The sequence below is a fragment of the Phalangium opilio genome, unplaced genomic scaffold (assembly GCF_054372755.1).
Source record: "Phalangium opilio isolate 3A_F unplaced genomic scaffold, DU_Popi_V2 ptg000002l_1, whole genome shotgun sequence".
In the NCBI taxonomy this organism is placed as follows: Eukaryota; Metazoa; Arthropoda; class Arachnida; order Opiliones; family Phalangiidae; genus Phalangium; species Phalangium opilio.
Window position 1 is genome coordinate 14791734 of NW_028324144.1, and position 12699 is coordinate 14804432.

Genomic DNA, 12699 nt, shown 5'->3' on the forward strand with positions numbered 1-12699 from the left:
GCTTCGGACCAATTTGCCCGCGAAAATTTTTACCCTTGTACATGCTAACCATCTTGGAGTCACTTGTTTGATCTCGAACACGCCCTGACCATAGCAAAAGGTATAAAAGGTCTAGGTTCAGACCCCAAAGACATCACTTTCTTTCGAATCAGCTATGGACCACCAACAACCAATGGATCTTTCTTCAACTAGGTAAGAAAAAAACTTTTTAAAAACTTAGTTTTTTAAAGAGAGAAGACCTAAAAAATCTCTCTCTATAGTTATGTGTACGGGGTAGACACCCCGTACTCTCCCTGTGAATATTCCGACTCGTCGGAGTCGTCCCTTTCCGGGACCCCAGATGCCCCTCAACGCCGGCCGCACTGCGTTGTGGGGCCACAACGGCGCCCGCCAACCCCATCACCGCCGCCGCCCATGCCACCAACCCCACCGACTAGCCCACCCCGCCACCGACGCCCGAACCTCAACACTATTATCAACCTCTCCCGGCCATATACTATCCATGGCAAGCCATGCCTCGGCCGGGAGAGGCTGACTTAAATGTCAATAGTGACTTGTAAGTGATACCTTTTATCTTTGGGGTAATATAACGCGAAATTATAATTTCTATTTATTCGTAGCCTCGTTTACCAAGTCCAACTGTACCTGGTGGTACTTTCGGAGGTCATTGGGGATGCTGATTATTTAAATGACCTGCTGAACCAAGTTCGGCAGGTCATTTATAATCATTCGATTTTTATCCCTGATGAGTAAGTATTTTTAAAAGGTTTTTATTCCGTAAAAAATTTTAAACCAAATTTTATAATTTTTGTTACAGCCTCCTGGCCTTTAACTGCCGAGGGTTCCGGTAAGCTAAATACATTTCTTATACATAATATTAACAAGTAATAACTAATTTTACTCTCTCTCTCTCTCTTCCTTAGTGTAACCCTCGAGCTAGGGCAGTTGGCATTGTACCGCCGGGTACGTTTTTTGGAGGTGCCGGCGCCTGCTGCACTAGTGTTCGAGAACTGGGATGACGTACTATTCCATGGGTTCTCGGCACTAGTGCAGATCCTCATCCGGCCGTGAAGCGGCGGGGGGGGGTAGAGCGGGGGTGTAAAAAAAAATGTAAAAAAAAATCTTATTTTTTTTGTAAATTTTTTTAAAAAAAAATTTGTAAATTTTTTAAAAAAAAATAAATTCTGATTTGACTTTATATACTTCTCTTTATTTAAATTAAGCTTATATTTTTACCTTCAAAGTTTAGTTTTTCTAAACTTTAATTTCATAGGCTTAAACAGTAGAAGATATGCTTAGTATTAGCTATATAAAATGGAACAGTTTTTAGTTCAATTCAATTTATTTTAAACATAAAACTTATAAAATTAAATACAAATAAAATTAAAAATGAGTTAGTAAATGCATGCGGGTTTTTAAATAAGTTATTTGACCAGAAATTACAGAAAATAAATTATAATTATAAAAATAATTTTCAAGATTTTCTTCTTGTAGAACATTGTTGAATTTCGTCACGACCTGGTATGACGTTATAAAGTTGGTGAAATATCCCACCACAGCGTCGAATTTTTCAGGTTGGTCATCTAAGCAAGATATATGATCGGGGTCCCCGTATAAATTGTCATAAATATCATTATAAATTTCTATAATGATATCCGCCATGTGTGTAAACACAATTGCATGGTTATTTATCTTGACGAGATGCTCCTTTACAGCTCCTGAAACGCGGTTCAATGCCGCTGTTTCCATACTGGTCAAAACAATAGAGTCCTCCTTTATTAAGTCTTTAATATGGCATGTGTTATGGTACGCCACAACTGTTGTCTTTTCATTGGGGGTATCGTTTAAAACGATTTCGAAATTGTTGGCTTCATGGGCGGCAGTCCAGCCCGCTAAAACGGGTAAGCGCGGCATCAGCTTTTCCCAGGTTTCCGTAGAAATGGCAAAGCTTTTTACAGATTGTTTCCGGCAGAGACGAACCTCAGGATCCAGGGTTCCGTTTACAAAACCAGTTGTTAAGAACAACTCTTTAGATATATGGAATCTGCCGTTAATTTTACGTTCGTTAGTTACACCTATCTTCCTTTTGGGAGCTTCTTGATTTTCCATCTCGCAGGTTTAGGATCTTCTCGAATAATGATGCTCTACTCAATTGAATCAGGGGTTTTTATACAAAATTTCTTACGTAGCTATTGCGAAATATCTATTGTCCTTAACTGTTCCATTGTTAGACTGTAGGCGTATTTTTATGTCAAAGTTCTGAAACCATAGATTAAGGAATTCCAGCACCCCCAAAATCAATAAAATAAATAATACAATAAGTAATTTTTGGGGATTAATCTCCAAGATCTGACGAATTCTCGACATCCTTTGTGTACTTGACTCCATAACGACTTACGAGTAAATAAATTATACAATAGTAAACTTGACCTATTTATCTATTAATAGACCTGTCAATATTTGATTGATCGAAGAAATATTTTCTTAACAATACATCTTCACGTAATGTCGTAAAAACCCCGCTAATGGAATGACGCATCATCTCTTTTGTTACAATCCTTTTGTTGAATTTAAAAATCTAGCCTTTTGTTACCATCTGCCACCTGGATGTCAATCTTATGTCACCTATTGTTGATTGACTAACAATATTAGACGTGTTTAAACACGTCCGGAAGGTCAACGTACCATTGACCAATAGAAGCTTAGGTAACCCTCCACCCCCCTCCCCCTGCTAATAAGCCTAGAGAAATTTAGTATAAAATAACGCGAGAAAAAATCAGAATATCGCATTCGTACTTTAGATCTCGTAACATCAAGATGGATCCTGAATCACTTCGCTGGAATTTGGATGAATTAGCCGTAAATAGGCCCTGGCCCCTAACTTCATTATACAAGTTTTATTTTTTCCTATGTGCCAATTTACACATCGACCCTGCTAATGTACCATCAACTTTACCCACTTTTATTATAAATGGGGGTTTAAATATAATTCAGACATTCCTTGATGTCATTGAATACATGAGAACCGTCCCTAGAACACCTGAAGACTGCCATACAATAGACGAATTGGATCACCTAAGTAACTTAATTCCTAGACCACTAAATATTTCTTACGCCGATCGCATAGAAAGACGCAGGAATGAATTACTACCCACTAACCAGGAAGAATCCTTAATCAACGATTTCAACAGTCCACAATACGATATAGAGATGGCGGCATATTTGAATCAGGAATGTCAACAAAACGACCCCTTCGAGTACCTGTCTCTAAACTTCTCCGACTATCTACCCAGCGAACAAGAATCTCTTGTGGATTCAGAAGACGACAATATGTATGATCAGTGGGGCGGCGGCGGCCCCCCTTCACCCATTCAAGATGTCCCTCATTGCGAAATCTTAGAACAGAGCGAAAAATTCTATGACCAATTTAATATGTATGGTAGAGAATTAGTTCTAAACATCACAGACGACCCCGTAGACAGTATAAGTAGTATTACAGAGCACATATTAAATGAGTACAGAGCAACAGATTATGTCCAAATAACACTGAGAAGCCTCGGTGTAAATTGTAGGTCTGAATTAGAGTTGTCGTTTAAAAGACTAGACCAAGTAGACGCCTCTATTCTCTTTGACCAACTAGCCGATCTACTTTATGACGACGAAATTGAACATTTTTTTCAAGGTCCCGTAAAAATTATTTTCCATATAGTGAGAATTCCTGAAGGATACGGTCGATCTAATCGCCGTCAACTTAAACCCTTCAATATTTTCTCTAAAGATAGGCGTGGAATACGTCGGATTATGAGTACCGATAATCTGTGCTTAGCTCGAAGTCTCTGTGTGGCTATTTCTCATCGTGACTACATGAACAACAAAAACAACGAAGAGTTAAAAGCTCATTACATCGCCGTAGCCAGGTCAGCTCCTCACAACAAAATGCAAAAAACAGCGGCTTTAGAGCTATGTCGTAAGGCAGGTGTCGCTTTATCTGAATGTGGGACCCCCGACTCATTCCAGAAATTTAAACTATATTTATCGGGTTACTCCATCTTTGTCTATAAATTCGAAAATAGGGTACCCTTTTAATATTAGGCGAAAATGACCCTACAGACACCAGACCACGACTCTTTCTACTTAACGATAATAATCACTACAACGTAATTACCAATTTAAAGCCTCTTTTTAGTCACGAGTACTTTTGCGAGAAGTGTCTTACCCCCTACTGGCGTATTCAATCTCATAAATGCAACGATTGGTGTTTCAAATGTATGCGTCCGACTGTCTGTCATGGACGTGAAAAAACATGTGGGTCATGTTTGCGAAAATTCTGGGGCGACGACTGTTATAACAGCCACTTGATTCCAACTGGTAACAAAAAACCTCTTTGTGAGAGGCTCTACCTTTGTAAAAAATGTTTTAAAACAATTGATTTCGCAAACCGCAAGACTAACCATACTTGTGGAGAAATATTTTGTCAAGTATGTGGAAAGCATCAACCCAGCGATCATTTATGCTACATTCAAGTGATTAAGGATAAAAACACCAACGTTATCCCCTCGAAAAAACCTCGTCGTAATATACCTGAACTAATGTATGTTTTCTTTGATGTGGAATGTATACAGACAAAAATATGTCAAGAGAAGCTGGGGGCTTATGAACATCAAGCCATCTTATGCGTCAGTATCTCCGTTTGCGAAGACTGCATTGAGGAAAAATCCCTAGATTTTAATTGCATCAAATGCAATCAATTTGGACCTCGTAAACAACGTTTCTCAGGAGGCAAACCCATAGCTGCGTTCCTAGATTATTTAGTCAGTTTATTCGATGTGAAAAAAGTTATCGTATTATCCCATTTTGGTAGCAATTACGACAACCAGCTATTAATTAGGGAAATAATTAATAGGGACGAGAAATTTGTCCCCGAAACTCTGAAAATTAACGGTACGCGCATTTTAGAGATGAAGCTCTCTAATCTATTATTCCTCGACTCCTACAACTTTATCCCTGTAGCTTTATCTAAGTTCCCTGCCACTTTCGGGCTCCCTAATGCTGCCAAAGGTTACTTTCCCCATTTTCTTTTCAACGTAGTGGATCATGAGTTCGATATAGACAGACAGGAGGAGACAAACTACGTGTTAGAAAATACTTTACCCCCCACAGAGGCTTACGGGTGCCAGTATTTCACAAGGAAAAACTTGGACACCTTTATGAAATGGTATACCTCAGAAGGCAGTAAAGAGAAAGGGTTCAACTTCTTAGAAGTGCTGTATTATTATTGCGAGAACGACACTCTACTCCTATTTTTAGGGTGTTTAACGTTTCGGTCCCTCCTACTTAAAGTTACAAGCATAGACCCTTTTAATTGCGGCTCAGTTACTCTCCCTGGCGTTTGTTCCTATGTGTATCGAAAAAATTATCTTAAATCAAACACCATTAGCATCATCCCAACAAACTATTACAGACTTGGCGAGAACCAGTCTTTAGGCGCCATTGAATGGCTTGAATGGACTTCGCATGACAGAAATATACCCATTCAATCCTCTTTTAGGGGTAAAGAGGTTAAAATCCAAACCCTAAAGGTAGATGGCTATTGTCCAGTCAACAAAGAAGTGTTCGAATATATGGGCTGCTATTATCATGGATGTAAAATACACTTTCCCATCAATAGAAACAAGATGTTACATGGTGACCCTACTGAAACGTTAAACACAAGATACACGAGAACTGAGAAAAAAATTTGCCAACTAGAGGCCCTCGGATATACAGTTAATGTCAAATGGGAATGCGAGTGGCAACAAGACAGAACAAATAACCCCGATATTAATGAATTTTTAAAACGTAACGACATCCGCGTTAAAACATCCAAAAGGTTAAACCCTCGCGACGCCTTCTTCGGTGGACGTTGCTGTGCTAACAAGCTATACCATAAAACAACGGGGACCGAGAAAATGCACTACGTGGATTTCACTAGCTTATACCCTTTCGTGAACAAAACGGGAAAGATTCCTATCGGACACCCGAAAATTATTCTAGATAATTTCCCCGACATCTTCTCTTTCGATGGACTCCTCAAATGCGACGTGCTTCCGGCTCAAAACCTGATCCATCCGGTTTTGCCTGCGAGGATAAATGGGAAGTTAACATTCCCCCTATGCTACACCTGTTGTAAAACTCAATTTCAAGGTGACTGCACACACACACCTGATCAAAGAGAACTGCGGGGTACCTGGGTAACAGATGAGTTGAGGTACGCCGTAGAGAGGGGATACACAATCACTAGAATGTATGAAGCCTGGGCATACAAAGTAACCCAATATGATCCCGAGACCAAACAAGGCGGGCTTTTTAAAGATTACGTAAATGCCTTCCTCGAGTATAAAACTCTGGCTAGCGGGTTCCCTGCCGATTGCGTCACCCAGGAGGATAAAGAAAAGTACGTTAAAAATTACAAAGAAGTCGAGGGAATCGATTTAGATATCGATAAAATTGAAAAGAATGAGGGGTTGAGATGCCTAAGTAAGCTCATGCTGAACTCTTTTTGGGGGAAGTTCGGACAAAACACCCGTCACGTCTCAACAGATATAATAATAAAAGACGCCAAAACCCTATACGAGTTACTGCTTAACCCCGACAAAGAGGTCAAAACTCTATTGACATTAAATGACAACACTATTCTCGTCAAATCAGAAGATATTGCAGAAAACGAGATAGCTCACAAACATACAAATGTAGTTATAGCGTGCTATACTACAACTATGGCACGCCTTCACCTTTTAAAACATCTCGAGCTGGTGGGTGACTTGTGTTTTTATATGGATACGAACAGCCTTATCTACCTCTCGCCAGATGGAGCCCCTATACTACCTACAGGTGACTATCTTGGTGAGTTAAAGAATGAGCTAGAGCCATACGGCAAAGACGCTTACATTTGTGAGTTTGGAAGCGCAGGAGCAAAAAATTACTCCATGAACATTTACGACCCCGCAGCAGAAAAAATCACTAACATAATTAAAGTTAAAGGATTTTATTTAAATTCGTCTACTGAGAACCACGTCAATTTCGATATTATGAAAAAGTTGTTAGGTGTCAACAACGATGGTAAACCAGAAATGAACTCGGTACAAGTACCCATTGGTCCCCAAATACGTCGCCTACCCAATCACACTTTAATTACTATTGATCAAACTAAAACGTATCAAGTAGTCGTCGATAAAGTTAGAGTTTTGCCAGACTACACCACGACCCCTTACGGGTATCTTAAGTAAATTTTAATTTGTAAAGTTGTATATAATTTTTGTGTTTTTAATTAATTGGGGGTTTTGTCTGCAGACATTTTTTTTTTTCCAAATATATGTTTTTTTGTTTAATTTTCAATGCTTCTTATATATGTTAATTGCAATTAGTTTTAATACGATTAGAATAAATTTGTCAATAATAATTTTCACTTTATATTATGGTCTTTATTCCTACAAAACCATCTTTTGTTATAAGCTTATAATACTTCAAGCCTACACAAGCAATCGATCAAATATTGACAGGTAAAAAGAGGAGATCGGGAAAACTCGACTCCTCCCCCCTTGAGTGGCCGCCATCTTGAATTGGCCTATACTGGCTGCATATTCTCTTATTATAATCGTCAAAGTTTGTGAGTTTGAATATTTGTTAGTTTTGATACTTAATTCCGATTTAACGGTTGAACCGGATTTGGAAGAGTGCAGGTAGACTTGGATTAAAATAGTTTTAACTCGGTAGTATCTTACAGACGGTTTATTTCAATAGCTACTTTTACACGCATTTATTTAGCTTGACTTCTTTGTATGTTTTATGTTGTCTTTCTTTCTGTTTGGGTCAAATCTTGTGAGACATTTTTGACCCACTTCTACTGGAGAGATTTCTCCCAATTTAGTTTGCATGTTTAAATGTAATGACAACACATAAATGAACAGTAAAAATATTGAAATATTTACCATGCTTTGACGCTTTTAATTAGCTTGACATCTCTGTCTGTTTTTCTTTCTGTCTGGGTCAAAACGTTTAAGCCATTTTTGACCAACTTTGAACGAAACAATTTCTATCAAATTTAGTGTGCATGTTCAAATGTGATGAGAACACATACATCAGAAATAAAAATTCAAAAATAATGCATGAGTTATCGGGCAAGCCTTGACTTCTCTATAAGGCGTATAAATATTTAGGTAAAAAATACCACGGGAAACAAACACATGAAACCCGACAACAACTATATTGACAAAGTAAATATACGGAGACTACGCAATAAATTTTAAGAATACGGTTCTCATTCAAAATGCACTGGAATATATAATAAATAATATAAAGCCTTTTCGTAATTAATGACCGGTGACTTTATGTTTTGCTTCACTAGCACATTTTTATGTTCTTTTCCTTGAAAGACGCATAAATAACTATTTGACATAATGATTTAATTATTTTTAAGCCACATGCATGATATAAAAAGATTAGCTTTGTAAACCCCTCCAGAGTGAACCGAACGTCAGAGTATATTTAGCCTCATTAAAACATGGATAAGCATCACGTATTCTATCTGGTAACAAATTTTTGAAAAGAATAACCGAAAGTCCGAAACCCATTTTTATGGTTAAACGCGCGGGGTCCTTTATGGGCTTAGCAATCTCTTTGTAATATAATTAAATATTCCCGTGTGGTCGAGGTCAGACCAACACCTTGCTTTGTGGACACCCGTACAAAAATTTTAGGCTGTAATTCATCTGCATACGCGCTTTTTTATCGCTACCACGCTGTAATAGGTATACATTAAGGCTACATTTTCTGCAGCTCGAAAAACGCGAAAATTTAACAACAATTCCAGAACTGCAAATTGTCTGCCGTTTCTACATTTTCTGCTTATTATCTGTTAATTGTCTGTACTGGCAGAAATATGCAGCGCGATTCTGCAAAGGCGATGCAAAAGTAGAAATAACAGCTGCTAGTTTAAAACTGTAATTTGACCACAGTTATAGACATGTTACAGATCTGCAAAAGTGATGGAAAAGTAGAAATCCAGCTGCCAATTTAAAACTGCAATTTGACTATATTTATTGACATGTTACAGGTTTGCAAAAGTGATGAAAAAGTAGAAATACCAGCTGCTAGTTTAAAACTGCAACTTGACCACATTTATAGACATGTTACAGGCCTGCAAATGTGATGGAAAAGTAGAAATCCAGATGCCAATTTAAAACTGTAATTTTACCTCATTTATAGACATGATACAGGTCTGCAAAAGTGATGGAAAAGTAGATATTCAGCTGCCAATTTAAAACTGCAATTTAACCACATTTATAGACATGTAACAGGTCTACAAAAGCGATGGAAAAGCAGAAATCCAGCTGCCAATTTAAAACTGTAATTTGACCACATTTATAGACATGTAACAGGTCTACAAAAGTGATGGAAAAGCAGAAATCCAGCTGCCAATTTAAAACTGTAATTTGACCATTATTATAGGCATGTTACAGGTGTGCAAAAGTGATAGAAAAGTAGAAATGCCAGATGCTAGTTTAAAACTGTAATGTGACTACATGTATAGACATGTTACAAGTCTGAAAAAGTGATGGAAAAGTAGAAATCCAGCTGCCAATTTAAAACTGTAATTTGACCATATTTATAGACATGTTACAAGTCTGAAAAAGTGATGGAAGAGTAGAAATCCAGCTGCCAATTTAAAACTGTAATTTTACCATATTTATAGACATGTTACAAGTCTGAAAAAGTGATGGAAATGTAGAAATCCAGCTGCCTATTTAAAACTGTAACTATTCCACATTTATAGACATATTGCAGGTATTCAAAAGTAGAATTTCCTACTTTTGAATACCTGCAATATCTCTCTAAATGTGGTTAAATTACAGTTTTAAGTTGGTAGCTGAATTTCTACTTTTCCATAATTTTTGCAGACCTGTAGCATGTCTATAAAAATGGTCAATTTAGGTCAAATTAAAGTTTTAAATTGGCAGCTGTATTTCTACTGTTCCATCTCTTTTGCAGACCTGTAACATGTCTTTAAATGTAGTCAAATTGTAGTTTTAAATTAGCAGCTAGATTTCTACTTTTCAATCACTCTTTCAGACCTGTAACATGCCTATAAATGTGGTCAAATTGCAGTTTTAAATTAGCAGCGGGATTTCTACTTTTCTATCACTTTTGCAGACCTGTAACATGTCTATAAAATGGTAAAATTACAGTTCTAAATTAGCAGTTGCATTTTTACTTTTCCATCACTTTTGCAGACCTGTAACATGTCTATAAATGTGGTCAAATTGCAGTTTTAAATTAGCAGCTGTATTTTTACTTTTCTATCACTTTTGCAGACCTGTAACATGTCTATTAAAACGGTCAAATTACAGTTTTAAACTAACAGCTGGTATTTCTACTTTTGCATAGCGTTTGCAGAATTGCGCTGCATATTTCTGCCAGGCTAGACAGTTACGGGAAGTCAACTTCGAGCGCTCCATAAATTTTTATCTGCTTCTGTTAGGTATTAATATTACTGCTTTTATTTTCCTAAACTTTGAATAAACAATTGGTTAGGCCTAAAAAGGCATCTTAAAAAAGCTTTACTCATTCATCTCAATAAGATCTTTTGATCTAATACTGTCACGTCTCGATCCAAAAAAATATTTAAACCACCATAAAAGATAGAAAATTGAAACATTTTTGGTCATAAAAGGGCCAGTATTGTATATACAGTTATCAAAAGTTTATCAGATATATTTCAATAAGTATGACACTGCCTATACTGCGTAATGCTAGAGACTTACTGAGAGCTAGTTCGAGAATGACTCGAGAATTGAATACACTCGGTTTTGCAGTCCAACTTCACCGATTAAGACAAGATCTATTATCACCATGGCGCTCGAAATGTGAAGGAAATTGCGAACCAAAGTACTTTAGCGCTATCATATAAGTCTACAGCAGTTTTCCTGGTTGCGAATAGACGTAAAACAAGCCTGTCGGGACCCTTCCCTTCAGTTGTTATCGGTTTTTAGCTACAAGTTTTAAAGACTTTTTCGATTATGTTCTGTGAGTGTGTATGTTGTGGATGTTAGATAGACGAAAAGACCTTTTTAGCTAGATGTGGTAAGAACTTGTACATGTACCTAAACAGTTGGACCATCTCAGATATTACTTTAGCAAGTCAGAAAAGCGTGTATTCAGATAAATTACAGCTTAATATTTTTGTAAGGGATGAGTACAAGTTGGGAATCCAAAATAAACCTCTCCAAGTCGAGACGCAATTTAGAGGCTATTTTTAAATATTTAAAAAAATATAATTGATATATATTAATTTAATCGTCATTAATTTACCTTAATTCTAGTTAAATCGTTTTAAGGAACTTTATTCCTAAAATAATTTTAAACATAGCTATTGTTGACGTTTGAACTCAAGCGTAAGCCTCTTTAAAATTTTTTGGAAATTTAGGGTATATAAGGCGACTGATTCACAATAATTGATAGGAAAACCCGCAATGACCCTGCAAAGCATCTGAAACGCTCCTGCAATGATCCTGCAAAGAATCTGAAATGCACCTGCAATTATCATACAAAGTATCTGAAATGCACCTGCAATGATCCTGCGAAGTATCTGAAATGCACCTGCAATGATCCTGCGAAGTATCTGAAACGCATCTGATATTATTCCAAAAAGTATCTAAATCGCACCTGCAATGATCCTACAAAGAATCTGAAACGCGGCTGCAATTATCCTACAGAGTATCTGAAATGCTCCTGCAATGATCCTGCGAAGTATCTGAAACGCGGCTGCCATAATCATACAAAGTATCTGAAACGCACCTGCAATTATCCTACAAAGTATATGAAAAGAGCCTGCAATGATCCTGCAAAGAATCTGAAACGCGCCTGCAATTATCCTACAGAGTATCTGAAATGCACCTGCAATGATCCTGCGAAGTATCTGAAACGCACCTGCAATTATCCTACAAAGTATCTGAAACGCGCCTGCAATGATCCTAAAAAGTATCTGAAACGCGCCTGCAATGATCCTGAAAAGTATATGAAAAGCGCCTGCAATTTTCCTACAAAGTATATGAAAAGCGCCTGCAATTATCCTAAAAATATCTGAAAAGTACCTGCAATTATCCAACAAAGTATCTGAAACGCGCCTGTAATTATCCTACAAAGTATCTGAAATTCGGCTGCAATGATCCTGAAAAGTACCTGAAACACGCCTGCAATTTTCCTACAAAGTATATGAAACGCTCCTGAAATTATCCTGAAAAGTATCTGAAATGCGCCTGCAATTATCCTGAAAAGTATCTGAAATGCGCCTGCAATTATCCTAAAAATTATCTGAAAAACACCTGCAATTATCCTTCAAAGTATCTGAAACGCGCCTGTAATTATCCTACAAAGTATATGACAAGCGCCTGCAATTATTCTACAAAGTATATGAAATGCTACTGCAATTATCCTAAAAATATCTGAAAAGTACCTGCAATTATCCTACAAAGTATCTCAAACGCGCCTGTAATTATCCTACAAAGTATCTGAAATTCGGCTGCAATGATCCTGAAAAGTACCTGAAACACGCCTGCAATTTTCCTACAAAGTATATGAAACACGCCCGCAATTTTCCTACAAAGTATATGAAACGCTCCTGAAATTATCCTGAAAAGTATCTGAAATGCGCCTGCAATTATC

At 37.3% G+C, this 12699-nt stretch overlaps 1 protein-coding gene across 1 annotated transcript; it reads left to right on the forward strand.

Moving 5' to 3' along the window:
- The first annotated feature begins 442 nt into the window (after nucleotides 1–442).
- Nucleotides 443–1071, forward strand: LOC149720138 (uncharacterized). The gene is made up of 4 exons (XM_089865050.1): nucleotides 443–556; nucleotides 621–749; nucleotides 818–847; nucleotides 924–1071. The coding sequence occupies exons 1-4, from the start codon at nucleotides 513–515 to the stop codon at nucleotides 1069–1071; spliced, it is 351 nt and encodes a 116-aa protein (XP_089721176.1). The 5' UTR covers nucleotides 443–512.
- Nucleotides 1072–12699: the final 11628 nt, after the last annotated feature.

Bases quoted from the DNA above. Each gene is read 5' to 3' on its own strand.
- LOC149720138 (XM_089865050.1), top strand. From the start codon at position 513: ATGCCTCGGCCGGGAGAGGCTGACTTAAATGTCAATAGTGACTT. The intron at 557-620 runs GTAAGTGATACC...ATTTATTCGTAG, and splicing joins TTAAATGTCAATAGTGACTT to CCTCGTTTACCAAGTCCAAC. The intron at 750-817 runs GTAAGTATTTTT...TTTTTGTTACAG, and splicing joins TCGATTTTTATCCCTGATGA to CCTCCTGGCCTTTAACTGCC.